General features: G+C 41.0%; 4 protein-coding genes across 6 annotated transcripts; 2 read left to right on the plus strand and 2 right to left on the minus strand.

Moving 5' to 3' along the window:
- Positions 1–2673: 2673 nt before the first annotated feature.
- Positions 2674–6666, plus strand: LOC137942654 (probable polygalacturonase). The gene is made up of 5 exons (XM_068788386.1): positions 2674–3678; positions 4234–4354; positions 4994–5168; positions 5812–5882; positions 5954–6666. The coding sequence occupies exons 1-5, from the start codon at positions 3343–3345 to the stop codon at positions 6583–6585; spliced, it is 1335 nt and encodes a 444-aa protein (XP_068644487.1). The 5' UTR covers positions 2674–3342; the 3' UTR covers positions 6586–6666.
- Positions 6667–8148: 1482 nt separating this feature from the next.
- On the minus strand, positions 8149–9804 carry LOC137948497 (pentatricopeptide repeat-containing protein At4g01030, mitochondrial-like). Its single transcript, XM_068794615.1, has 5 exons — positions 9561–9804; positions 8964–9270; positions 8729–8873; positions 8458–8626; positions 8149–8357 (listed from the first exon to the last, which is right to left on the minus strand). Exons 1-5 carry the CDS (start codon positions 9802–9804, stop codon positions 8149–8151), a joined length of 1074 nt encoding a protein of 357 aa, XP_068650716.1.
- A 2647-nt stretch (positions 9805–12451) lies between these two features.
- Positions 12452–13654, plus strand: LOC137948589 (probable inactive receptor kinase At5g58300). The gene is made up of 2 exons (XM_068794715.1): positions 12452–12923; positions 13071–13654. The coding sequence occupies exons 1-2, from the start codon at positions 12452–12454 to the stop codon at positions 13652–13654; spliced, it is 1056 nt and encodes a 351-aa protein (XP_068650816.1).
- Positions 13655–13912: 258 nt separating this feature from the next.
- LOC137942665 (polypyrimidine tract-binding protein homolog 2-like) lies at positions 13913–27019 on the minus strand. 3 transcript variants are annotated; one of them, XM_068788397.1, is made up of 11 exons: positions 26853–27019; positions 26400–26707; positions 26061–26270; positions 25174–25236; positions 25002–25075; positions 24825–24920; positions 16113–16170; positions 15921–16025; positions 15747–15828; positions 15444–15556; positions 13913–14442 (listed from the first exon to the last, which is right to left on the minus strand). In XM_068788397.1, exons 2-11 carry the CDS (start codon positions 26583–26585, stop codon positions 14098–14100), a joined length of 1332 nt encoding a protein of 443 aa, XP_068644498.1. In that variant the 5' UTR covers positions 26586–26707; positions 26853–27019; the 3' UTR covers positions 13913–14097. The 3 variants fall into 3 exon arrangements, with proteins under 3 accessions (XP_068644498.1, XP_068644514.1, XP_068644506.1); XM_068788413.1 differs by lacking the exons at positions 26400–26707; positions 26853–27019 and adding an exon at positions 25840–25897 and having other exon boundaries at positions 26061–26178; XM_068788405.1 differs by lacking the exons at positions 26400–26707; positions 26853–27019 and adding an exon at positions 25840–25900 and having other exon boundaries at positions 26061–26178.
- Between the last annotated feature and the right edge of the window lie 804 nt (positions 27020–27823).

Genomic DNA, 27823 nt, shown 5'->3' on the forward strand with positions numbered 1-27823 from the left:
TTAACTAATGAACCAGGAGGTCAAAAGTTCAAAACCAGTGTAGTTTTTCCCTTATACCTTTGGGGGGTTAGTCTCCCAAATGGATACATAAAGATCAAGTTCATGTCCAACATGAAGATCGTGTCAGTCATGTACATAAAGATCATCTTCGCGCTTGGTGTTAGTCTTGACGACTTCATGTGCACTGGAAAACAGTTTCCAGTGTTAGTGCCCCAACATGAGAAAAACATAAAAAATAAGAGAATCTCTAAACTTTTACCGTACACTTAATTACAATGTAATCTTTAAACCCCAAATTAGGTACAACAACCATCATTACTACACGAATAAATTATTTAATGTATAATTAAATTTATTAATATATTTATTAATTGAATTAGATATTTTATTATACATTAATATGGTAATTACATGAGCCAATGAAATACGCATATGATTAATTACAAATAATAAATACATAAAGTTATAAATAAAAAAATGAAAGTAATACGTTGAGTTATTAATTTATTAGTAACATATGATATTCTTTAACCTAAAATGAATAATTTAAGAGAAAAAATTGATCTAATCATAAATTTAACACACTATATATTTGTACATAATATATTTTATGTATTATTAATTAATAATATATTATCACAAAATTTAAAACCATTGGTTTAATTAACTATAGCATTGGATAATTATGCCAAAATAATTTATCAAATATTTATTTTTAAAATATTTTAATTATGACTATTAAATCACTATTTTAATATAGTAATTATAAAATAAATGTATTAAATAAATAAAAATAGTTATTTTATAAATAAATGATTTTGATGACGATCGTCGTCTTCCTCAAGGGCGAAAAACTATCGTCGTCTTCCTCAGGGGTGAGCCAGTGGGCAACGGCGACGGGCAACGCCGATAGAGACGGCGCTCTGACGGTCCACAAAGAGGGAGAAGAGAGGGAGGCCGAGAAGCTCAGCAACAAATGCTTGACCTCCCATGCTCTGCGACGGAGGTCGAGAGGGAGAGGAGAGGGAGGATGGCTGTTAAACCGAAGCCGATGGCTGAAATCAAAGCTCAAATGTCAAAATCGAAGAAAATTGAAACTAAAACAGGGGAAATCGCAATAAATTGGAAGGTCTTTTGGGGAAAAAAATAATAACGTGAGGGAGAAGGGAATGAGATGCCGAAAGGGAGAAGAGACATAGAGATAAGAGAGAGGGAGAAGTGAGTGGGAGGTTCAAAGGGAGAGCGAGTGGGAGGTTCAAAGGGAGAGCGAGTTTGAGAAGGAGAAGGACATCGGAAGGACGTTCGCAGCGAGAGATGAAGGCAGTAGAGAGGGAGACCAGAGAGGGACGACAGAGACGAGAGAGGGAGCAGAGAGCTCGGGGTTCAGGGAGACGATAGAGGGGTTGTGGGAACGAGAGAGAGGTGCGGGAACGAAATGAGGAGAATTGTGCGAGATGGTCTGAGCTAGAGAGAGCCCCGCGCGTGAGTCATATAAATGATTCTCAAAATCAGCCGTAAAACACTTTCTGCCGTTTACTCTTGGGACATGAACTCTTGAGTCATATATGTTCATGTACATGATATGAATTTCGGCGCTCCCTAACGACATCAGGACATGAACTGCGTAATACACATAAAGATCATATCCTGAGTCACATGCACTAACCCCCCCTTAAGGGTGTTTCATGTAAAATTGGCATCTTTAATAGATTGGCGATGATTTTTATAATTTGTTTTTCCTAATATCCTTTAAACTCATTTAGAGTAGCTAACTGAGTGTGGTTAGATATTTTTGAAATTATAATTTATTATTATTTAAAATATATTATCCAAAAGTAAAACAAACCTGTAAAATTGCCTAATCATGTATGCCATACGTGCCGGCTTTGGAGTGGGCCACTTGCCAGGCCTCTTTACTATGGTTTCACCATCGTTCCGTCCACTTTATAAGTCCGTTATTTCACGTAAAAGCGCAAACCGACAAAACTCGTGTGGGCGAAGTTACAGAATTAGCCTCGCATGCATCAGTAATTGAGTCTTACACGTAAACTTGATCAGACACTATCTTTTCGATTTTATTGCGAGGATGATATAGGAAACAAAATGATTCACCTCATATTCTGATTTTGATCGTCGGCTGCATTATTGATGGTTTGGTGGACCATGCGGTGGGCCCTGTCTACTTAGAAATGATATAGCCGTTGGAAAGATGAAGGTTAAGTTTGTAATTTAATGAAGAGAGCAATATGTCTGATTGTGTTTTTACGTATTTACCCCTAAGAAAATCTCGTGTTTATGAAAAATTCCCCGGCTGGGGCACGTATCATGGGAGCTTGGTTAACGTTTTTTATCCAGGAAAAAAATTGATTAAAGCCGGTCCACCAAAATCTCGTTCTTGGATAATCTCGGCCGTTAATTTCACCTGAAGCTCTGCCCCACTCAAGCACATGCTCTGTGGCCTCTGTCTCCTGCTCAAACAAACAAAAAGAGAGAAAATAGATGAAAATCCCATGTCCAGTTCAGTGTCTTCAGTCTTCTCTTGCTTGTCTAATCCAACCTCCGTCTCCTTCACTGAGAGCAGAGCAATCCCTGCGTGTGCCTGTCTTCTCTCTTTCATACTGCCTGGCAGTTACTCACATTCACGTGTCCGTGCGATTAAGTAATAGAGAAATATTTCCGTGTCATGCTTTCCTTTCGTGGACAATAAGCACAGACAAGCAGCTGCTTTCAGGCTCCATTACTTTGAGAGGGTTCGTTGAAAGTTTTTCTTTTTAGGCTTCTATTGCAGACCCATCGGCGGAGGTGATCTTCTGCTACACCTTATAGAGTTCGTCGTTTTCTGTTTGTGAAGTTACATACCGGGTTTTATTTTGTTTTCTCGTCGTTGTTTTAACAGTTCAGTTTGGAGTTTGTGATGGTATTTTGGGCTTTTGCATTTGGGAGTATTTGTGGATCTTACACAGATCTCTGATAGTGAGGAGTTGTTAGCGTTGCTTTGGAGTAATATCTTTTTTGCTGGGGTTTTCTTGCGTCATTAACTTTCTCTTTCTGTTCGATTTCTCTGTTAGCTCGTTAAATTAAAATTGGTTCTAGAATCTGTTTATATATCGGTTCTATCGCCGGTCAGCTTAACTCTGTTGACTTAATGTCACTGCAATTCTTGAAAACGGGCTCTGAGTTTTTTATTGGTTGACATGTTGAAGATCTGTTAACTTGCCATTTCGAGCACAGGCCTTTGTTTCTGAAAATTTGTGCCTGTATTAACGTTTCTGTTTCTATTTCGAAGCGAGAGTTTTATCCTACCATCTTCATTTTGAGAAAGGGAAAAGGAAAAAGTGAAAAATGAGTAGGCTTCTTCCAGTTTTCTTTCTCTGCTTCTTGTCCTTCGCATTTCTTCTGAATTGGGCGAATGCCGGCAGCCTGACAACATGTTCCGGCATTGTACCCATGAGAAACCGGCAAGATGTAATTTCCATTACAGATTTTGGAGGGGTCGGGGATGGTCGGACACTGAACACTGGAGCCTTTCGGATGGCAATATATCGGATTGAACATCTTAGGAGAAGAGGTGGCACGGTGCTCTATATTCCTCCCGGCGTCTGGCTTACAGGGAGTTTCAATCTCACTAGCCACATGACCCTGTATTTGGCCAAGGATGCTGTTATTAAAGCTACTCAGGTATATTCTACCTTCTCATCCCTTGGCTTTTGAACTTTTTTTTTGCTGACAGCTATGAATGGCCTAATCCAGTAAATTTCTTCTATTTGAAAGAAGGCTTGGCGTTTCTGTTCCTGTGCTATTAAAAACCGTGCTTGTTTCGAAGATGTATCCTTATTTTGTGTACTCGGTAGTCGAGTCGTTTGTCAGAAGCTTCTGGGGTTCCCCTTGCTCGCGTTTGCCTCTTTCCTCCTTTGAGGTGTTCCGTGCATATGAGATTGCAGTCAGCTGAACTCTTCAAGCTGGTTTTGCCCCAATTATTTTATACCCGGAGATCTTAGAGTAAATCATTCAAATCCCCGTTTTTACTCCGTCTCAATGGAATATATATCGATGAAACCTCCATATTGGCAGCTTTTTTGAGACCATTTGACACGCAAACACGGTCTAGTTATCTAGAATGCGTCAGGTTTTTAACAGCATTTCTCTTCCTCTGGTTGGAGAGATCATGTCTCTGTGTGGTCGTTACTTACGGGATGTCACAAATGAGATTGATTCACTCGCCTGATGTTGCAGGATACTTGGAGCTGGCCGTTAATTGAACCTTTGCCATCCTATGGAAGGGGGAGAGAGCGACCAGGTGGGAGATATATGAGTTTCATTCATGGGGATGGGATCCAAGATGTGATTATTACAGGTGCCATCCAATGCCCATGAGCCACCGGATCTTTATTATAGATTGCTTCAATGTTATATTTATCTGATATGCCACTTTGATAAGCAAATCTGACTAGAAACCTTAAAATTGAATGAAAATTCATGAAACACACCATTTATACAGTGATTTCTCTGGACTAATCATTTCAAAACATTTTCGAAATTTAATAGCAGTAGGTTCACTCTAATTTGTATTTGGACACAACGTTGATACTTCTGCAATGTAGATTTGTTCTCTTTTCAAATCTATATGAATATTCGCCGACTTTCTAATTCTCCTCTTGTTACTGCTAACTAGATCGTGTAAGGGCTTATCGATGTCGTATTTTTGAGATTTTCTGCATTGAGATACTCTGCATCTGTAGTGTTGTTCTTACTCTGGAACTGCTTATGTCTGCATGTTGCTCCCCTGGTTCGTGTAAAGACATGTTTTTGTTAATTAGCCTTTTGTATATGCAATATTTGCCCGTATATATGAATAATGTGAGTAGTCATACCGTCGTTACTTATGTATTTGGATGTTAATATGCGTGGCTTCATGTGTTTGATTACAGCACATTGCATGTAAATATTTTTGTCATAGTAATTTCATTTGATCAACCAGTTACAACTTTTACAGGTGAAAACGGGACTATTGATGGCCAAGGTGGGATCTGGTGGAACATGTGGAGGCAGGGATCCCTTAAATATACCAGACCAAGTCTTCTTGAGCTCATGCATTCCAAGAATATTATAATTTCTAATGTGATCTTCAAGAACTCGCCATTCTGGAACATTCATCCTGTTTATTGCAGGTAAAAAAATGGGCAATGACAATTACGGATTCACTTTTTTTTGTTCTATCTGGGTTCTTACTGATGTGTCGTTGAATCAACGCATATATCCAAAGGTTATTAAGACCTTAACATGTTTAAACTGGAACTATTTTAGCTCTTGAAGTCAAGATTGCGACTCAAGTTCTTTTTTTATTTTTTCCCCTTCTGTTGGTCACGATAAGATGTTGGTTGGATAGATATTGTCAAGCTATTATTTTATTGAAATCTCTTGACAGATTCCCCCGTTATCATTCTGCCAGGCTGGTGTTGTTGTTTATTATATGTTTATTATATTGGGTTCCATCCCCTATCTGTAAGTTGGGGCCTAGCTTGGACTAGTGGTGGGCATTTCGCCCAGGTATCTCTGTTTTGAGCTTAGATTACTGGAGTCATGATTTGAAAGGGTACAAAACTCTAACTCCCACCAGATGGCTAGGATGGGTGATGGGTGGTGGTGGGTGGTGGATTGGTGGTTGGAGGCAGCTTTCCGTTGTGTGTCCCCTCATGGGATGACGCTCTGCTGGAAATTTCCTGAATCAATAAATCTTCAATGAAATGATCCTATCCCTTAAAATGCCTTTCGTGTTCATTGCTTCTGAATGTAATATTTTTTTCATTGCAGTAATGTGGTACTAAGATACCTCACCATATTGGCTCCGTTTGATTCTCCTAATACAGACGGAATAGACCCAGGTATAAACTTATTATCTATCTTTGGCAATCCCTTTACCTTCTTCATTTTGACTGTTTTTTACTGTGTACAGATTCCAGTTCCAACGTCTGCATAGAAGACTGCTACATTGCAACGGGAGACGACCTGGTGGCTGTCAAGAGTGGGTGGGATGAGTATGGCCTTGCTTATGGGCGCCCAAGTAAAGGAATCACAATTCGCCGACTCACGGGCTCCACTCCCTTCGCCGGAATTGCTGTTGGTAGCGAGACCTCCGGAGGGATCATGAACGTCTTGGCCGAGCATGTGAGCCTCTTTAACACCGGCATCGGTATCCATCTGAAAACAAACATTGGGAGAGGGGGACTCATAAAGAATATCACCATCTCTGATATTTACATAGATAAAGTGCGGAAGGCAATTAAGATAGGGGGAGATGTAGGGGACCATCCAGATGACGGATATAATCCTAATGCTCTGCCAAAGGTTGATGGAGTCACCTTGAAGAACATCTGGGGCGTGAACGTTCAGCAGGCTGGGTCTCTACAGGGATTGAAGGGCTCGCCTTTCACCCGGATATGCCTCTCGAATGTTAATCTTTCTGGGACTTCGGCGGTGACTTGGAAGTGTGGGGATATCAGCGGGGCGGCGCTATGGGTGCATCCATCGCCGTGCCAAGAGCTGATCAGCTCTCAGTCAACCAGTTTCTGCTATGGTGCTGTTTAATGTAACTATTCCTTTTTCTGGACTTTCGTGGGGTAACAAAACTGGTCTCCACCAACTGAATAAATGCGCTTTGATGTCTTTCATGGGAGTAGCCATTACTAGGTTGACCCAACTGAGTTATAGGTCGACCTGGTGTGTCGCAGGTTGATCTGGCATGTCATGGGTTTACCTGGAGTGAAACTATACACGAAAGAACTGGGTTGTACCTGCTTACAGAACCGATTGAGTCCTCTGAGCTTGCCCCAGCCAGTCAATTGGAGATGTTATCACTATTTGCAGTTTCTGAAGCAGCAGAGAACTTTTTTGAGAGAGGCATTCATCGGTCTGTCACCTGATTCATACCCCACTGCTGCTCATCGGATTTGATCAGCAGATCCGATCTCTTTGGAGTTTCTCTCATGCCACTAAAGGAAAAGGAAATTTTCTAAACAAAAGATTCAGCCTTAAGAGCAATCTTCTCATTATCTCAGACACTATTACATAGTATCAACAGTAATTTCGTATTTAGTTGATCCTGCTTTATACACAACCCTGAACTCCCAGTAGCTCTGACACCAGAGTTTTTTGACGGTCTCACTGTGGATTATCAGCCTACTATGGCTTGTTACTCCTTTCTTCTAGCTCTCAATAGTAGCTGAGAAAGCCTGTGGTCTCATACCCACGAAGCTGCTTATCCTTGAGAGAAATGGTTGTGAACGACATACTTGACAAATTCTTTAATCCAGAGCTTCATATCCTTGTAGCTGCTGAGCAGCAGCGTATGATACATGCTTCCATGAACAGAAGCACTACTGCCAAGTAAATTACAGGGCCATTTGATGAAAAATCCTGCTAATTGTTTGTCGGTAGCTCTTCCTTTCATGTAGAATCTTCTGTACAATACGGGGCCTCTACTTGTCGGTCCTGGTCCTCAGTTCTAAAAATACTCATTACAGGAACATTTCCCATTAATGGAACAATGAAATCGGACACTTTCCTTAAGAAAAATGTTACATCCACTCATTTGGGACATGTATTTGGCTGCCGTGTGACTATCCTTAGACCTCTTAGCATTCTTTATCACCTTGATTGATCGGCTTTTCCCTGTTTTGATCAATCCGAAAGTTATGGCCAACTTCTCAGGGAGGTGGCTTAACAGAATTTTCTCCTTCTCTCCTTCTCTCCTTCATCCAAGTCTCAAGCACAGAGTCTGTATCAGGCACATATCCTAATTTATTCATTTCCAAGATCATATGATATAATTCAAAATATATTTCTGCAATGTCATGGTGAAATCTGCCTTGGGCTGAAAACACATGAACAGAGCGATTAATCTGTATCCAGCACCACCCACCCATGTTCTTTACCCCTATAACTTTCACAAGATCTTCCATGATTTTCAGCATCCCCCCATCTTTCCTTTGTGGCATATAAATTCATCATCACCATATAATTTTCCCTGTTATAGGGTTCCAGTTTGAACAAGTGTTTTGCAACAATTTCTGCAAGCTGCAAGTTTTTCTGAACTCTACAAGCTCCAAGAAGAGCACCGCAAACACTAGCATCAGGTTCTAGTTCCATCGTTCAGATCAAGTTCCAAGCTTCATCTAAGTACCCATTGTGCCCAATAAGATGGACCATACTATACTCAGATTTCATACTATCAAAATGTTTCCAGCCCTCACCAATTAAACCTGAACACATACAACCTGAAAGCAATTCAGCAAATGTTGTGGCATCTGGTTTCAGACCCGATCTACCCATTTCACTAAATACTGAAATTGCCTCTTCACCTTGCCCATGAACAACAAAACCCACTAACATGGCATTCCAAGAAGCTAAGCTTTTGTTTCAAATCTTTTTTGAAAATCTGATATGCAGGATTCAAATTACCTGATTTAAAGTACATGGCTATGAGTGCTGTGGTGACATATACATCTGAATAGAAACTGTGTTTTAGCACGAAACAGTGCAGTTCCAAACCCTTCTCCAGAAAAGCAAGACCTACACAAGCCTGAAGCAGACTAGCCATGGTTGATGAATTCGGTTTGATTCTTGCTTCCTGCAGCAGGATGCAAAACTGCAAGGAGTCTAAATAATTTCCCTTTCAACAGCAGCCAGAGATTAGAGCTGTCCAAGAAGCTATATCTGGACTCAGACCTACTGTATCATGATGATGGATCAATGATAGAGCTTGCTTGTTTAGACCCAAGATTGCATGTTCTAAAATTAAATTGTTCCATGTGTCCTCTTGTTCCATCTCACTAAGTAACTTCGGAGTTTTCAAACTAATCCACTTTAAGCATAACCTGAACAAAGAACTCCAGACAGAAGTGTTTGTGTTCTTCATATTATCAAAGACCAATTGAGCTTTAGTTAATTTTCCTTTCTTTACATACATAACTACCAGTGAGGTTCCAATGTATATATCATCATCAAAACCATTTCTCATCGTGTAGCAGTGGATTTCCTTCCCCAGTTCCAGAGGACTCATTTCAGTAATCACTTGAATAGCACTTGTAATAGAACTTGAGTTAGTCTTGAAACCTGCAGTTTGCATTCTGTGCAAAACCTTCACAATTTCTTCCAAGGATCCATGGATTGAATGGCCTCTGATCATGCTATTCCTAGTAGTAGTAACCAAGTCTGGTTTCGCCTCGGATTGCTCCATTTTGTCATACAGATCCCAAGACCCACTGAGAAAACCTTAAGAGCATACCCAATATCATTGAGTTCCAAGATAGCAAACTTCGGCTACTCATGGAATAAAAAACAGCTCTTACCGGTACCAATTCTGATCATTTGGGATACATGCTAATCAGAGAATTCTTAACTAGTAAAGAAAATAATTCGGTCTTCAAAACAAATCCATGGATCTGCATTCCTTGTTGAAGTGCCTCTAGTTTCCCACAGGCCTGAAGAACCTCCATTATTGTCAGTTATTCGGTTTCGCATGAGAAAGTTGCATCATTTTGAACAATTCGACATATTTTAACCACAACCATTTTCTGAGCTCGACATAATTGCCTCATTCCATGAAGGAGCGGTTCTCCATGCCATTTCGGTGAATAACTGCTCTGCTTCATAGAGGCCACAATTATTCTCATAAAACTCCTTCAAGGCAATGTCCAAATCAGCGTATAGATCAAACCCATTCTTGATAATACAAGCATATATTTCTGCACCCAGCCAAAAGTTCATCGAATTCGCACCTATATATAATATAGCAGAAAGAACCATCCTGTTAAATAACATTCCTTGCGAAGCAATTCACCCAAAACCACGAGCGATTCCGATAATTGCATTCTACATAAAAAAGCAAAATAGATGCACTCTCAAGAGCCATGGACAAAACCAAGGCAGCTAACAGGAAGTTCCCGGCTTTTGCATACATAATGATCAGTTCGTTCAAGGATAATCTGAATTGAACCCTACCGCGGATTTTAAAATTTGGGCCTGAATATTTAGGCTGAAGATAGAGATGTTAACTTCATGGGATCGTCTAAAGCATTTGAAAAGGGAGAAAATCTAAGAGAAGATGATGGTGGTCTCTCAGTAAAGGTTTCTGCAACCCAAAGAACACGAGAGATGGATACATTTCTTCTTTTGGTGCTAAAAGGTGTTTGGTGAATGGAAGGGACTGGAAAGATAGTGTAACGCATCCCCCATGGCAATTCGAACACATGAAGATAACTAAGAGCTTCGAGACGAAGCCGACTTCAGTGAGCGCTTGGAAACCGCCGACGGCAGGATTCCGAACTCCTGGATAAGGTGAAGCGCCGTAGTGTAAAAGGTAAAGTAGATACAGAAGTAACTCGTAACGTGTCAATGCAAAAAGGAAGTTGCCGGGTCTCACACGCGCAAACGTCCCAACCACGTCTGACTCGACTTTTCTACTTTAGAGGAGAAAAAAGAGGCCTTTCAGATTTTGTCTTTTCTCTGCAAAAGAAACAAAAAGACTTGACCTCTGCTGTTACCTGCTCCACTGATCAGCGATCTCCGGTATCATATTTCACAGCAGAGAATTGATAACAGAAGCTAATTTCTCTAATTCAACCTTTTCGATTTCTTGCTAATGTGCAATTTTAATACATGACCGATAATGGATCGAAAGTCCACAACTGGTTATCGAAACAACATGAAGTTGCCAAGCTGAATACACCCACAACAAAACATCCATGATTCTCATATCAAAGACGAAATTCTTTATAGACGAAAGACTTAAATACTAGAGTAACATATTGGCTCCAGACAGGCCGTGATATTTAGCAAAGATTTGTAAACCACATCTACTAAATACAAATACTAAAATCTCCAGTTCATCGGTCGAACCAAGCGAGCAGTTCTCCCCAGGAGCACTTCTTTCGATCGGCTTCAAAAGAAATTCAGAATATAATCAAACCATTTCTTAAAGCCTCCTTCTGGAGCAGCCGTCACCACATCACCTTCTTCTCCTCTCTCCAACTTTCGTGAGGCTTCAATGGTCGGAATCTGGGAAGTGAGATAATCCCTGCTTCTTTCAAAAATCAGACCCCCATCGCGAGATTCCAGGGCTGGGAGAAAATGGCGATCCGAAGGAAACCCGAACCTCGTCTTCTCTGGCAGGCCATGAAAGTCAGAAACCCTAGACCGGATCAGCCGCGCACGGTCAAACTTGTCCAAAGGAAGCATATCGTTTCCGTAAGAAACGAAGCGAGGCCCGCGGAGACGCTGGATGTGGCGGCAAGGGTACGGAAAACGGAGGTGTAAGGGGGCTTTCGGACGGAGGGGGAGTACAGTGATCCCGACGGCCGAGAGGCTCTCCAGCGGTCTCTCCTCCTTGAGAGGGAGATGGCGGGCGTAGGAGAGGAGGAAGAGGGAGAAGATGACGCAAACGCTGACAGCGAGTTTGGCCATTTTGACGAGAAGAGTATGAGGATCGCAGTTGAAAGCTGGAAATGGAGCGGGTATTTGTAGCTTTTGTTTCGAGGAAGAAGAGGGTTCGGGCAGATAATGGAGGCCACTGTAACAGCCACTTTTTAGAATGTCTTATCGTCTACCTTGCGACCTGGTCAAGGGACCTAACTCGGCTTCTGTGTTAGTGCGAGTCCGTTTCTCCGAGTTCGGGCGAGTTGGGTGAGTTCTCGTCCAGAAATAGTAGACATAATGCTTAATGCTTTTTATAACTTTATATATCTATTTTTAATTAAAATAATATATTTTTTTCTTAATTTTCTTGGAATGAACCAAGGAAACAAAACAGGCAATCCCGTCCGGGTTCTTCCCGCACCTGGCTGAGCCTGAATCTAACCGGGTTCATAACGTGTGGATTGACACCGGAGAGGTGATAGGTCGGGGCAGGAATTCACTGGACCACACAGTCCAGCAAATTCGATCTCCTTGGTCCCTACTGCGGTGGCGGCGGGTCTCGCACTCCATTCCCATCTATGACGCTATAGATTTCCTCGACTGATTAAAATGCCGGTGTAGTCGACGATGAACGACGGAAAGCTACTCCGTCGTTCTGCCGTACATTGGCTCCGTGATCGTCGGATGAAGTTTGGACTCAAGGCGTACGGTGTATCTGATCCTTAACGTTTAGCAAACAAAAAATCCAAAGAAGGAGAAAGACCAGCTGGGCGCGTATATTCAATTCCATGTCACCTTTGGATCTTTCTTTCCACGCTGTCGAATGACCGAATTGAAGATGAGGAGACCGGTTGAATCGACCCTCGACGATACTCTCCAAGCTCTCGCTCAAATCAAACAAAACCAACCGAAGGCAAAAACCAGCTGCCCTTTCCATCCAAAACAAATCAAACTCTTATTTTTCTCTCCTCGTCAATCCGTCCGCCGCTCATTCTCTGAGGCAATCCGCCGGATAGATACCGGAATGTTGTCACGCGTGATGCAGGTAAGCCGTCATCGCGGCGATAAGAGTCCAGCCAAGCCTGGAGGAGGCGAGGAGGGAAGCGGCACCAGTCGTTCTGTGTCTCAATACTTAACCGTCGACGAGGATTACGTCTTGCCCACGGGCGGCGAGTATGCGATTACTATAAATTTCTGCGAAGCGAGTGGACCGTTCGCACGGCCGGTTGCCCTGAGGGAGGTCCTCACATCCTCCGTGCAGCTTCTGGGTGAAAGCTCTGTGGGGATTTCGGAGAAGGTGGTTTTGGTAGATGGCCTGGTTTTCTGCGCTAAACGCTTTCGGAGGGTACTGGTGCGGAAGAGCCGGTATGGAAAGAGCCTGGAGCGCTTGGCACATGTTACAACCGGTTGCAAATACCTTGTCCCTCTCCACGGTTATATCTACACCAAAAGGATCAAGATAGTGCTCTGCGAATACTACGCCATGGGAAGCCTCGCCGACTTGCTCGCAGGTCAGTCACCAAAGCGCACCATACTCTCCTCTATTCTTCGTTTTTTGTTCGTGGGTCTTCTTTATTTCTGCAAAGCCTAACCCCCAGAACTACAAGAAGAGACGCTAGAATAGAATAATGAAAAGCTAGAATTTACACTATGTCCAGGTGCAAGAGAGCTAGGGCACACACCGTTGAACTGGGAGAAAAGGATCAGGATCATGGTTGATGTCACAAGAGCAATCTCCTTCATCCACAACCAAACGCCGCCGTGCCAACGGTACCTTGCGATGAACGTGCATGGCAACGTCAAAGCCTCTAACGTCTTCATTAAGACCGATTTCTCTGCTTGCTTGTCCGACTACGGATTTGTCCAGCTCGCCGAACGAACAGATCAGGCCAGTTACTCGCCGTCGAGGAGGCTGCCTGAGGTCACCAACTTTGACGGCAGATTGGCCGCTGAGAGTGACGTCTATAATTTTGGGGTCATGGTCTTGGACATGCTCGGCGGTCCTACTGCTCCATTTCAGACAGATTCTATTTCCAAAAGGCTCGAGGAGATAAAAACTGGAAGCCTGAAGTTTTTTGAATTCGTTCCTGAGGGCTGGGAGCGGAAGCAGGCCATTGATGTTTTGGAGACAGCCTTGGCTTCGACCAGGCGGTTACCGGACACAAGGCCCTCTATAGATCGGATATTGGGTAAGTTAGAGAAGCTGCTGTCATCGGCGGAGTCGCTGTTAGCGCATACATAAGAGAAGAGTGAGCAGGGTTTTCAATAATTGTGCCAAAATTGCTGCCCCGATTGGTCATAGAGGATTGTACTTGTGACTTGTAAAGTGGTACAACGACTTGTAGTGAATGAAAGGGCAGTCATTGGTTGGGAGTGTACCTTTCTGGATTTGTGCAAGTCATGCCCTGATACCGATAACTACTCATAGAAACAAGCCAAGTTCACAATTAGCAAAACTGATAGTCGGGTAAGGAAAGAAATTGAAAGTAGCAACTAATGATTAGTCTCAACATGCGCCGTTTGAGGCGATTAAGAGATATTTGAGCATTTGCTTGTAATCTTTCCACCTGGGCAATCACATTTGGCAAAGAAAAAAAGCACTTCACATTTGAAAACATAATTACAAGAAGAAAAAAAAATGATGACAAAATAGAGAATTAGAACAACTAATACTCTAATAGATCATCATCGACCGAATGGTGGCACTGGCAGATGTCCGCCTGGGACCGGCCACTGTAATTTTCCGGAGTTCATATCAGGGAGATTATGCGAAGGAATTGGATAGATATAGGGGCCGTGCGGCATTTGGGGGGACAGCTGAGTCATTGGCCCAACACCCATATTCCAGGCCCCAATGGGCGAAGGGGCTGTCATCACACCTGGCATTTGACCTGTAGGAGCATTGTTGTATTGCGGAGACGTTGTAGTACCCAGCATGGGAGGCTGGGGTTGCTGTCCCAATATTGAAGGCTGATTGTTCAATATAGAAGCGTTCTGGATTGTATAATCTCTTGATCGATCATTGTTCACCTTAAGACGAAAAGTATAAGTTGACAGTATACATTCTTGTGCCAGAGACAATTAAAAACTAATGTGAAAGATTAAAATTAATGAGACAGCCAACGCCATCCACATGTAAGGCAGCTTGTTAACTATAAAAGAGGTAGAGGACAACAACATATCTTTTAAAAATATCACTTCTTTTTTTATAAAAAAGAATGATGATTTCATTAAAGAATAATGAATACAAAGAAGCCCCAAAAACAGGGCCAGCAAGCTAGATCAAAATCTCATTATTTTAACTCTTGCTAATCCCTCAAAAAGTTGCTTCCCAAGCAGAAGACAAGTGCAGTTATACCTTTCTGATGCAAAGTACTTAAAGTGCTGAAACTATCGTAGAGTTCTGACAAACATAAATTGTCGGACAACAGAGTTATGGATGTTTATCTCATGTAGGGCCTTCCTACAAAAAATTTAAGAGTCCCTACTTCAATAGCACAGTCACTAATTTTTTTTCTTTTGAAATGGTGCAAAGCTTTTATTAATGAGAGCTATAAAGCAATAGTAGTACATAGTAGGATACAGCTTTTAATAAAGAGAGCACAGTCACTAATTGAACAACCTAAGCCATTGGATTGATGCTCTCAACAAGTTCAATAAAACAATCAACAAGTTACAAAACCATCTTAGACGTTGGAAAATGATTTCCTAACAAAGAGGCCTTCCATATGGCAGGTCCTCACAAGAAGCAGAACACATGTATAGCTACCTAATCAGTGTGCTCACCGCACAACAGAATTAGTGAGCTGCAAGATTCCATTATGCTTAAATTTCTATTCCTTCCAACTGAACTGAAAAAATGCTACAAGTACCAAATGATTCACCAATTTGAGAACCTCTAATGTCACGCAAGTAAGAGGGTCAGATCTTCTGGATGACAACTCACTGCATATTTAAGCAAATAATACCTACTACAGCAACTTATAATGAAAGGACCTGAGTTTAGAGTTTTAAGTAGCTAGTGGGGGTACCTTCACACTTATATCAGTATGATGTGAATATGTGAGATGCAGCCTGCAAAATCCTCCATCGTAGATGCAGTGTCCTTCTAATGCTTGCTTGGCTGCACTTGCTGTTCCAACATCTATCACATGACCAATTGTGACTGAGCAAGATTGGTAAAGTATTGAATTATTTGTTCGTGAACTAGAAAATTTGAATACGAGCATTCAAGGTGCATATAGAGTACTCCATGTATTTATTTAGTAACAGATAGAGCCTTCTGAACTACAGACATGCAAGAATATTTTCAATGGATCAAGATAAAAAATTACCTGGGTACTGAACTAAAGCATGAAACCCAGCATTCTTCTCAAAGATTGCAATCTTTTGAACAGGACCGAAAGAGGAAAAAACCTGGATGTCAAACAAGATAAGTGAGAATACTGAACTACAAAAGAAATGTTTTCAATTCTGTAAATAAACAAAATAAGAAGTTTCAAAAATACCGTGTGTAATACATCAACATTCACTGTGTATTGCATGTTCTCCATAGAAACAAGAAGAACATTACACTCTGTCTCTTGTTTTTTTGCATCATGACTTGTAAAACACTGCATAGACAGATGGAAAAGGTAAAAGTCAATTAAATACCATAGTGAAACTAATAACCAGAACGGACACTGTTGCATGTGATATACCTGGCCACCACCATCAATAGCTGAAGGAGCTACAGGAAGATAGGGATTGGTATAGTCCCTACACACAAAGGTGAAAATAAGTATTGAATATGCCAACAAAAAGAACCAAGAGAAACAGTTGCTTTAACTATGGTTTCCCAGATTGAATAACCCACAAAGACCAGACCAGGAGCAAGCTGATTATAATCCAACCAATGAAACGAGAAGTTTATCCTCCACTCATAAACAGAGGACAGGCAGATCCAACAAAACAATAGTTACAATGCAACCCATGGAATAAGAAATGATAAATAGTTTTAAGGATCCAAAGCTATGGTACATTTATAAACTTCTCCTTCCGGTGTAGAACCAGACTTTTAGATAGATTTAAGTCCAAAAATTGGACATAACTTCTACTGCCTGACAAAGACAAAAAGAGAAGTGGTCTTAGCAAGTGTATGGCTCAAACAAGGCATAGGCAGCTGATTGGCTACATTAACAGCAGTGTTAGAAGCAGTAGCAACTACACTGCCACGTCAAACTATACAAAAACAACGTGAGTCTCTAGCAGACTTTGACACCACTCTGACAGCGGAATACTAATACCATGCACTAATGCTATGGTATCGACAGAAAGTCTCTAATAGACTTGTACACACAATGAGAGAGAACCTAGGGATGAGGGCAGCGGAACAAGAATCCTAGGGACTGCTACCTGCCAGTCTCGAGCTACAGGCAGTGGATGACATCTACGGGCAGCGGAAAACAACAATGACTCACACAATACTATTCCTACAGTCACACTTCGTCCATCCTATCAGTTTACCATTAAGCCACTTTCCTGCTTCCCACCACATGTCACTGCTATGTACTCGTTTGTGTTTATGTCATAGCTATCTAATAGGCCCAACATGATTTCTGCTGCTATTTAGAACTTCTTCGGGCTTTGGCAGGAAGAGTGATAGTTTCTCCGAAACCAACGGTCACTTGAAGGGGTACTTCAAGTGTTTTCCATAGATCTGTGGGAAGTAGATTTTGTCTGGCAAGGCAATATGAACTTCCTGTATCTACGAGAGCGTGTATATGGAATTTGATATATCCGGGTAGTTTAAGCATGACTGTGATATAAGAATTTCCAGATGCTACATGCTCTGCGTTTATGCGGATACTCATTCAGAAAAGGTGCCTGAAGAGTCCGACATGTTCTCTGAGTTTTCTGAGGAGGATGACTCAGTTTCGACATGAAGCTCATATACTTCATCTTCTGACTGGATGTCATCGTAATGAACGATTTCCAATCCATTTTCTTCGGCTAGTATCATGTATGTACTGTACCGCCGTTGTTGTTTATCATTTGGACAATCTTTTGCAAAATGTCCTTCTTTCTGGCATATCCAGCATTTGCATTTGCTTGGGATTTTCCCCTTTGGGCAGTATGCATTTGACCCTTTACTGGATGTGGTAGGGCCAGAATTTGTTCTTTTCTTAAAGTATCTCTTTTTAGGAGTATACCTTGTTGTAGAACTTTTTTGTATCCTAAATTTTTTCTGTTGAAATTTCTTAGGATATTTTCGTTGCCTATGGGAGATGGTTTTACAACCATAAGCTCCTACATTTTTGTTCTGGTTTGAACAACATAATGTTTGTTTATTTGCCTTACTACTTTTCTTTTGTAGTTTTTGGGCTTCACAAAGATTTGCCAACATGTCTTGTACAAATCGATGTCTTATTCCTAAAGTATCAATGTTTAGGAAAATATCCATGGTTAAAGTACCATGTTCTGGATTGTTTTGCCAATATTTTGTAGTGTAGTCTTTTTCAGCTACATGTGCAAATGGTTCTGGCAATTTTGCGTAAAAGATAGACAGATAAGGTTTCTGGTCTTCTTTTTGCAGTTTATAGAAGTAACTTGCAAACTCGCAGTAATACTTCTCATAAAAACAAATGTTACAGATTTGTAACTTGTTTAATTTCTGAAAAGTTTCTAAACGTTTTCTTTGCTTAGTACTCTCATTGTAGGCTTCTAGGGTTGGATGTATTCCTAGAAATTCCTTTGATATCTTAGCCACTAATCCTTTCAAGATATTGGCTATCGATATTGAGGTATTAGCTCGTTTTTGGTCTTCGGGAAGGTTATCCCACCAATGAGCTACATTACCCTGTAAAGCATGGGTAAAGAAATTAAATGCTGATTCTTGGTTCCAAGATTCATGCATATTTGCAGCATTGCTCGTGCTTCTTTCCCAATCTTTAAGGACTTTTTCTCCATCCTTGGGGCAATCCAAGTTGAGGTAAAATCCAAAAGGGTTTATGCTATCTATGGTTTGGTGTCCCTTAGTAGCATTTGAAGGATCGACATTTGTGTATTTTGTCGAATACCTTTGTCCTCCCAGGGATATTTTGGAGTGGGAGAAACTTTCTCGTTCTTGCGGGTGAACCGCAGTACGGTTGCGGAAGTTATCTTGAAAGCTATCTTCCATGTGGGTGTCTCGTCCCCTTGAAGTTTCTGCTTCAAAATGGTCGCTACCACGAAGTATTTGAAATCTTTTACCAAGATCATCTGCCTTTTTGTCTTTAGCAGAGTAGTCTGTTTTCTTGGTATTTTCTTCTGCAACTTCATCAGATTCCCAAGCTTCTGGTTCACTGTCTTGTTGCTCTTGTTGTTTACTAGAGGAAGGTTTTTCCTCTTGAACATAATAAATCGGTTGGCGACCGAAGGTATTATATTTTGCGTAAACTTCATCATCGGTGGAGGATGATGCTTTTGAAGCGATCCTAAAAGCAAGTGGTGCTGGATCCTTTTTTCTAGGTGCTATGCAAGGTGTTGCAAAGTACACTAGGTTTTTAAGCCATCCGATGATGTCAGGAAGGCCTAATGGTAATGGAGTTTCCATATCCATTAAATAGAAAAACTCATTCATTTTTACAAAGCTAGGAGGTTTAGCTTTTGTTTGATTTTGTCGATCTTGCATCGAAATCTATGGATGCGATTCGTATACCTTTCCCAATGGAAATTGTACATTTCCCTGGCGAAGATAGTATCATCTTCTGGTTGAAGCATATTTCTTAGCAAGAGAGTGAAGGCTAGACCTTCTCTCTTTCGTTGCAAACGATCTAAAAGTTTTTGCCGATAGATCATCTATTTCGGTATGCTGTCCAAGCTTGTTCAGCATCGTTCTTTGTCCGGAATTTTCTGTGAGAATTTCTGGGAAATCCTATGACTTGAGCTTGGGCTTCTTCCCAGCTATCATATATTCCTGTTTCTCTTCCTATGAAGACAACATACCAGTATTTTGTTTTTTCTGGTTTTCCGTATATACTTGTAGAGGCTTCTCCTATTGAAGCGGTGTCTACAGGTTGAGATACGGTTTCTTCTTGGGTCATTCTATAGATTTTTCTTTGCAGAATGATTACCAAATCTTCTAAGAATTACTTAGATAACATATTCTTGAAGTTCAAGTTGTTCAATCCTGATTTGGTGTTTCAGGTCTTTGATAACTTGTTTTAATACTACTGGACCGAGTCCTAAGAATCGTCCATCTCGGATTATCCTTCTTCCTTCGTTGTTATATTCTACAACTAAAGGATTTTCTTCGAGCTCTTTGAGTTTGGCTTGAACTCGTGCGAGTCGATCTTTTAACTGTCGAATCCAGACCTTCTGGAATTCGATTTGATTATCATACCTTCTGGTCATGATATATTCTCGCAGTCGCGAATAATTTATAAGTCTTATTGGATTAGACCTATTTTGTTCCATATAGGAAATTTTAAGTTTTTGTACATTTGTTCCTTACAAATGTTACTTGGGATGTGACCGGTATGGGTTGTAACTGTTTGGGAGTATGTATACCTAAACAGAAAGAATCAAAGTTAAGCTTTGACTTCTATGGTATCAACAGAAAGTCCTAATAGACTTGTACCCGCAATGAGAGAGAACCTAGGGATGAGGGCAGCGGAACAAGAATCCTAGGGACTGCTACCTGCCAGTCTCGAGCTACAGGCAGTGAATGACATCTACGGGCAGCGGAAAACAACAATGACTCACACAATACTATTCCTACAGTCACACTTCGTCCGTCCTATCAGCTTACCATTAGGCCACTTTCCTGCTTCCCACCACATGTCACTGCTATGTACTCGTTTGTGTTTATGTCATAGCTATCTAATAGGCCCAACATGACTTCTGCTGCTACTTAGAACTTCTTCGGGGTTTGACCCTATTCCTGCCGGCTTACCACCAAGTGGGCAATTCCGTCGAAGCGGTCCTCACGGTCTCCAGAGGGCCCCTAGCCGTTCTTATTAACCGTTGCGGCTCCATGGCTGCTTCAGCAGGGTAGAGCACAACTCCGTTTCGTTTTCTACCTCGGAGCGTAGCCGAATAATTCCAAGTCTCTAGCGTCTGTCCTATTTGGCACTATTTCGATACTATTTCTTTTTGACGAGTGAACAGTAAACATGAATAGTAATCATGAATAGTAACCATGAATAGTAAAAATGAACAGTACTTTGAACAGTAACTTTGGAACAGTAAAAACAAACACTATGGAGATCATATATATAGATGCGGCACATGAACAGTAATAACACATACTGTACGAATCACAATATTACAAACATGCGGAAAATATAAAAACATTGTTCAAAACAAAAAACAAAAACATAACTAAATACATACCCTTAAAAAAGGAAAAGAAAAAAAAAAAAAAACTACTTAGCTACATAGCTCCCGAAGTTACCGACCGTGGCACCGGTCGGTTCCCTCTTTTCTACTCAGCCATTACGGCTGTTAAGCACATACCGTGCTTGAGGAACTTGCCAGAGAAAGATCGCCGGAAATCGCCTTCTTCTTCGGATGCTAATGCTCGTCAACTTTTGAGGTTCTTCAAGTTTCGATCCCTCAAATTTTCGATCGCTCAAGTTTTCGATCTCTCAAGTTTTCGATGATCTAAACCGCTGGAGGAGCATCGTATTTATAGCTGAAGATCTTTCGTGTCTTCCGCTTTTACCCTCGATTGAGAGGTGTGTGTTTAAAGACAAAGGGTAACTTTTGTCTTTTTGGCGTGTCATTTTTGCCCTTGCATTATTACCTTTCGGCGCCGAAAGCAAGGGTAGAAATGTCTTTTCTGCTTGTGACATCATGATGATGATGTGCAGGAATCTCTTTTAGCCATCTTTGTTGACTTGGTATAGCCGTCATTGATGACATTTGTAGTCGCCGTTGCGGACTTTTGAGCCGCCTTTGCTGACTTTCTTTTCGTCATGGGCCGAGTCTGCTGACGTGGCTGCTGACTGCTCATTCGGACAGCTGCCTTTCTGTGCACAGTTTACAGCTGTGCTCCTTCGGAAAAGTCTTCTGGGTCATCTGGCAGAAGCTTTCCTTTGTTGTTTTGCTGAAGGGGATATTTCCTCCGAGGAGTTTCTTCAGCGTAGCTTCGAGACTAGTCTGGACGGATGCCAGAGTCTTTTTATAGCTTTTCGAGACGATCGTCAGTGGGACGGAGGTCTTGTAGATGAAGCTTCTCTTTTTCTGAATCAGCTGTTGTATGAGCTGTATCGGGTTCTTGAGCCCACGGATACGCCTGGTTGGCTAGACTGCTTCTGGGCAAGGCTTGGTTTTTGGAACATGTCGGGGATCATATTCCATATTTGCGTCACCTTCTTTGATGCCTTCAATAGTCACGACGGAAATGCTTGGAAACATTTTTGTGTCAGTAACAATTTCAGCAATACAGGAAACGAAATGAAGTCGAATTCCTTTACTCTTCGTTATGGAGATGAAACTTGTGCAAGCCTCCATGATTTCCTTTGGCATTTTCTCCAACACTGATAAGTCGGTGGAGTGGAGTACCATCTGTTTTATGAATCTATATGCATAAAGCATGGATGCATATTTTGAGTCTATTTCATGACTCAACTTCACTTGATTCCAACTGTTGCTGGGCTCAGTGGTGAAGAAGGAAGTGTTCATCCCTTGTCCAATTTGTTCATTCCATCTCTGGAATTGAACAGTATGATCGGATTCGATCTTTGAACGAACGCTGTCCACCTTTTGAGGGCGTAGCGAGGGTTCCTCAGACATAATGTCCGAAAGTTTTAAAGGTTTAAATTTCTTTAAAAACTCAAACTCATTAAAACTAGTTTTATCTGGTTTATTTAGGCTTTTCAACCTTGTAAACTCAGACGAGGCAACCAATTTTGTCTTGAATGATTTCTCATTACTAGACAAGTCCGTTTCCATCTGGGATGGATAGATGGATCCGTTAAGACTTCGTTTTCAGCTCTAGACTGACAGGTAGAAGTCCCTGATTCCGATTTCAATGAAATCGTTAAGGTTTCTTTTCCAGCTCTAGACTGGCAGGTAGAAATCCCTGATTCCCCTATCTTCAGAGAAGATTGGGTTGTGATTTCCTTCTCATGCCTGGCATGACCGGTAGAAATCCCGGGTCGACCTGTGTTTATCAAAACACTAAAGTCATCCGTCTGCTGATTAGCCGACGTTGTGGCTTCCTTTTCTCGCGATGGAGATCCGGTAGAAGTCCCGGAGGAGCTTGGCATTTCATGCCGTTGAGTGAGTTCTTTTAACTCTTCGGTTAATTCTTTAACCTTGAGTTGTAAGACTTCTCCACTTAACCCGTAACGGGCACAATTCTCATGTATGTCTCCTCGTTCTGAAAGAACTAAAAGACTGTCGAATAGTGACTGTAGGGTTCAGAGCAATACCGTGAGTGTGGCAATTGCCGCTGCTAGGTCCGTCAGGGTGCTGCTGAGGGGATCCATTTTACCTGTCTGTAAGACAAGAAAATTCTCGAGTAAGAGTGTCAGGTAAATAGTTTTTATCTCCTTTAATGTGTTCAACAGTAAAAGAGAATTGAAAGAACCATTGCTGCCAACGGAGTAACCTTCTGCGACAAAGTGAATCTTCTAAATTTCTTGTCATAAAACCGACAAAATTTTTACAGTCAGTTCTCACCAGAAATTCTTTGGGAGCGAGATAAATATAAAACTTTTTTATCCCATTCTTTACTGCTAAAATTTCTTTTTCATACGAATGATAGTTTGTTTCAGCAGATGAAAATGTTCCTGATGTATATTTGCATATTCTTTCAGAATCATTGATTTTGCATTTTAGGACTGCTGCCCAAGTGTGATCAGAGGCGTCAGTTTCTAAAATCAGATTTGCATCTGGATCAGGTAGAGTTAACACCGGGAGCTGTTTCATCATTTGTTTGATCCGACTTACTTCAAGACTATCAGTGGGTGTCCATTCCCATTTGACGTCTTTCTTTAGTTTCTTTTGAAAGGGTTTTCTAATTTCTGCTAAATTCTTTATGAATTGTTCAGCATATGTTAGGCATCCTAAGAAACGTTGAAGTTGTTTTATATCTTCAATTTCATTTGGAAAAGCAGCTAGTTTTTCCAGAATATGTTTTTGAAGAATAATTTCTCCTTTTGAGATGTTTAGACCTAAGAAATCTATCTTGGTTTTAAACAACTCTGATTTCTTTTTGCTGAGTGCTATCCCAGCAGTTTTTAAGACATTTAAGACCTTAAGTAATTGCTCTTTATGTTGATCCTTGGTTTCTGAAAAGACTAGGATGTCATCAACATAAACTAAGCAAAATTTAAAGAATGGTTTGAGGATATCATCCATTCTTCTTTGAAATATGTTGGGTGTTTGTTTTAACCCAAAAGGCATTACAAGCCACTCATAATGTCCTGAAGGACAACTGAAAGCAGTAAGGGGAATAGCTCTTTCGGTTAGACGAATTTGCCAAAACCCGGATTTGCAATCAAATTTAGAAAACCATTGTTTTCCTCTTATGGCAGCTATTAATCTTTCTTTGTTAGGAAGATAGTAGCCATCCATTTTTGTGGCTTCATTAACCTTTTTATAGTTAATGACCATTCTAGCTTTTCCTCGTTTTATCTCTGCATGATTCCGCACCAGGAAAGCAGGAAATGTATGTGGAGAATGATTGGTGTGGATTAATCCTTGAGCTAGCAAATCATTTATCTGTGTTGAAAATTCTTCAACATCAGAAGGAATGTAAACCATAGGTTTTTCTCGGATTTCTTTTTCAGGATCAAGAAGTTCGAGGTCGGCATATGGTTTTTGTTTATGCCACCATTCTAAGGGTTTCTCAGAACAAGTGGATTCCAGAAGTTGCTGAACTTCAGATTCACAGGACTCAGTGAGGAGCAGAGTTTCTAAGGTTGGAATCTCATCACCACGCTTGCTGCGTTTTTTGAAGACCTGATGGAGGACATCTCCATTACCAGAAATGGCATAGGCTTCAGTGGGTTTTACTGCGTAGACAAATACAACAGTATTATCGATTTCACGACGAGTGCGACATCGAAGTTTATAGTAGGCTGGTGTTTGCTCTACAGGGGCATGAAACATGAGCCATTCATTTCCTAGGACTAAATCTGGTCCTGAGTTTATTTTTGATCCTAAACTAATGAGTTTTGGAATCATAAACTTTTCACCTCCAATGTCGAGATGAATGTTTCGGGCTTTGACAAAACATGTCATCAATTAAAAGACATGTGAACAGAACTGAAAATGTAACCACCATTGATCTTTTCCATAGCGAGTAAACTTGACATACCAAAAGAGTGATCTTGTCAAATAATTGGGTGCTTCATACCCACTGAAAAGGATGAACAGAGGATAGCATACCCGATAACATCATATCATAGTATTGGTTAACAGTTCAAAAGAAAGTTTACCTACTCCGATGGCTCTGAAATTTCACATTCAGATCCGTGTGAGCAGAAAAAGTCATCTTGAGAGCAAATGGCCCCATATTTTCTGGAAGCAAATAACTACAATCACGTATATTAAGTCAGTGAATTAGAATTGTACTTCTACAGACATTTGTAAGAGAAGCCAAAACAGTATATTACCTAGGTATATTTCTACCATCTAGTGCATCTTTTGCTGCACAGGCAGTTTGTGGATCAGAAAATTGCACCAAAGCCTGGAACAAAAGAGACGGAATCTTAAAATTGCAAACACACAGTCCTGAAGGAAATAAAATTTAGCATGGTTGTGACAGACATGAAGCATACAAATAACCTGAAAACCTGCTGTTTTTTCAAATGTAGCAATTTTGTGCACAAATCCGAAAGCAGAAAATACCTGCACAACAACAGAAAACAAGTTTCAGTTTAACCAAACATATGCGTTAAATTTCGTTTTGAAAAGCATCATGCACAATACATAGAAGGAATAATAAATAGAAGGATGCTGATTTGCAATCATTTCAAATAACAACTCTAAAATATCCAGGAAAACTACTCTGTTGAAATCGGAAGTTGTTACACCTTAATAATGAGATCAAGTTAGACTGTGGTCAGCGACTCATACTTTAGTTACTAAGGCTTAAAAAATCACCCATAAAAAAATAGGTTCAAACATCTATTTCTACGTAATTTTCAGGAAACAAAATGGTAGTTGAACAGGAAAATGCAACAAGGAACCGTGCAACCAACAAAACCATCCACTTTAAAGGTGGGAATATCATGCAGTGCATAGAGAGCGTGTACAGATGAAGATAGCTTTGTTTCTTCCATCACGCTCTACATTGATAAATAGATAACTACACTCATTTGGTGATTCTAATTTCTTGGACCTGAGAACGGGAACCATTTAGTGAGAATCTAGGTTTTAGATTGTAAGCATAGGGAAGAGTAGGATCAAGAAGAGGCAGCGTTAAGCAAGGGTCAGGAGACAAACACACACATGCACGTTCTCCCGATGCAGTGCGCTGCCACGGAAGATGTTTGCTTGTAAGATGGACCTGCTGACGATCCGTTTAGATTTATGTCAAATAAAAACCTTATATGATAATTGCAAGCTCTTCTGATAAATTTGTGGCACGCTATGAGCATCTTCATGAAAATGAAGAGTAAGATAGGAGAGTACCTCACAAGACTGGAAATGGAAAATTAGAAAATACTTACCAAGTGTAAAACCTCAATAGTGACATGGTTCGCATCGACACCCTCAATTGTCACCAGCAAGACATTGCCAGCAACATCTCCAGTAGGTTTGTTATTTACAATTTCTTGCCGGTTTGAATACTGGATGTAGACGGTTTTTCCGCGTACCTGAGCAGGCTCCGGCGAAGAAGCATAATATGAAATCATCGCGATTGCTTGATTTAGATCTTCCTATGAGGATAAGCGCCCGCAAAATGAATAAATAAATAAATAAATGATAAAAAAAAGTTTAACACATTCTAAGCGAATTCAAATCTAGGTATATACGCATACAAAACCAGACCAAGAAATTCAACTTACAAATTCAACAAATGCCTGGTTGTGATTAGCTCCAACATTGCACTTCGTATTAACAATTTTACCAAAGGGCTTCCCCAACTCGATTAGCTCCTCAACAGTGCATTCCCACGGTAAATTTCTCAAGTGAAGAACCTTCGAAGGGGGTTGGGTATAACGAAACTGAGGCTGAGTAGACACAGAAGCCATTCCAACAGAAAATCAGCCACCCGGAATTGAAGTCGCAGCTCTCACCAACCAAAAACCACAAATTTACTCTCCCTATAAAACACTTCAAGATCGACCGAAGAACTCAATGGCATATCTCCAATCTGCTGACAAACGAAAGGAATCAATATAATAGAGTCGATGCCGAGCCGAACGGCGTAAACTTAAATCGAGAAGAAATTAAGCCAAACAGATACACGAAGATTCGGAATCCTCAGATGCTGATCACAGAGATAAAAAAAAACGTACAATCCCGCGAGCAGACGAAAAGTTAGGGCTGTGCCCAGGCGAAAGAGATTAACAACCGGGGATAACACTAACTCGAGCGATTGATTAGGGAAAAAGGGCAAACTGCTTATGCAAGTCAAAAGATTGCCGCAAGAGCTCTGGCGGTAGCTGCCCGGTAGGCCGCAGGCAATAGGTGGTGACGCGATTAGGAGAAAAGCGAGTTTCGGTAGCTCATTAAAAAGGTGGGAACGGTGAGTTTGACCGAGTCCGGTCCAGAGATGCGAGTAAAGCCTGGTTTTGCGGGTCCACATCTGCCCCCAGTCGTAGTTATTTTTCTTAAAATGACGTGGCAAGCGTGAAGAATTTTTTTGTCTCTTTCTGATTACCCTCTTCCGCATATTTCGTATCGTATAAAATTTACATAAATAATTTTAATTTTTTACTAATCATATTTACTAACATTGAGATGCCGTCTAAACTAGACCAATAGACTGATCTGTTTCAAGAACACATTTGAAGGTATGAAACAGAGATCATCTCTGTACTGACTGGACAGAGCGGAGGAAGAGCGATTAATACTATAAAGCAGCAAGTTGAGCGTCGTCGGAGTTATCGCTTGCAAGAACGGAGAGCACTTTCCAGGAAGTCCCCTCTCAGTGCGTGCGGCTTTCTGTTTCAGAAAACTCGGCAGAGAAAAATCATCAGCAGCTCTGCTCCAGTCTTCCTCTCTCCTCCAGCTTCGAACTCTACGGCGAAATAGTAACCAGTAACCTCCGGCTTCTCTGCCCCGACACCAGTTCACGTGAGGAACAGAGCTAGAGCTGGTGCTATCAGAATTCAAGGCCCTGAAATCTGTTCGTACGTGTCAGTTACCGGTCACCTCCTTCTTAGGAATCTTGGCGTTTTAGCTGTTCCCCGTGGTCCTTCAGATTTTAATCGACCATGGACTCGACACGGTTGATCCGAGAGATCAACAACAAATTCAATACAGT

This window comes from Aristolochia californica, unplaced genomic scaffold (assembly GCF_029961685.1).
Source record: "Aristolochia californica isolate CCGP_79_NKW_82.1479 unplaced genomic scaffold, dmAriCali1.0.hap1 SCAF_1, whole genome shotgun sequence".
Lineage (NCBI taxonomy): Eukaryota > Viridiplantae > Streptophyta > Magnoliopsida > Piperales > Aristolochiaceae > Aristolochia > Aristolochia californica.

Bases quoted from the DNA above. Each gene is read 5' to 3' on its own strand.
- LOC137942654 (XM_068788386.1), top strand. From the start codon at position 3,343: ATGAGTAGGCTTCTTCCAGTTTTCTTTCTCTGCTTCTTGTCCTTCGCA. The intron at 4,355-4,993 runs GTGCCATCCAAT...CAACTTTTACAG, and splicing joins CCAAGATGTGATTATTACAG to GTGAAAACGGGACTATTGAT. The intron at 5,883-5,953 runs GTATAAACTTAT...TACTGTGTACAG, and splicing joins TACAGACGGAATAGACCCAG to ATTCCAGTTCCAACGTCTGC.
- LOC137948497 (XM_068794615.1), bottom strand. From the start codon at position 9,804: ATGGTTCTTTCTGCTATATTATATATAGGTGCGAATTCGATGAACTTT. The intron at 8,627-8,728 runs GTAGGTCTGAGT...ATCCTGCTGCAG, and splicing joins TGATCCATCATCATGATACA to GAAGCAAGAATCAAACCGAA. The intron at 8,358-8,457 runs GTAATTTGAATC...TTCATGGGCAAG, and splicing joins AGCCATGTACTTTAAATCAG to GTGAAGAGGCAATTTCAGTA.
- LOC137948589 (XM_068794715.1), top strand. From the start codon at position 12,452: ATGCAGGTAAGCCGTCATCGCGGCGATAAGAGTCCAGCCAAGCCTGGA. The intron at 12,924-13,070 runs GTCAGTCACCAA...CACTATGTCCAG, and splicing joins CCTCGCCGACTTGCTCGCAG to GTGCAAGAGAGCTAGGGCAC.
- LOC137942665 (XM_068788397.1), bottom strand. From the start codon at position 26,585: ATGGCTTCTGTGTCTACTCAGCCTCAGTTTCGTTATACCCAACCCCCT. The intron at 16,171-24,824 runs GTAAACTTTCTT...CTTTGTGTGTAG, and splicing joins TTTCAGAGCCATCGGAGTAG to GGACTATACCAATCCCTATC. The intron at 14,443-15,443 runs GTACCCCCACTA...TTTCGTCTTAAG, and splicing joins ATACTGATATAAGTGTGAAG to GTGAACAATGATCGATCAAG.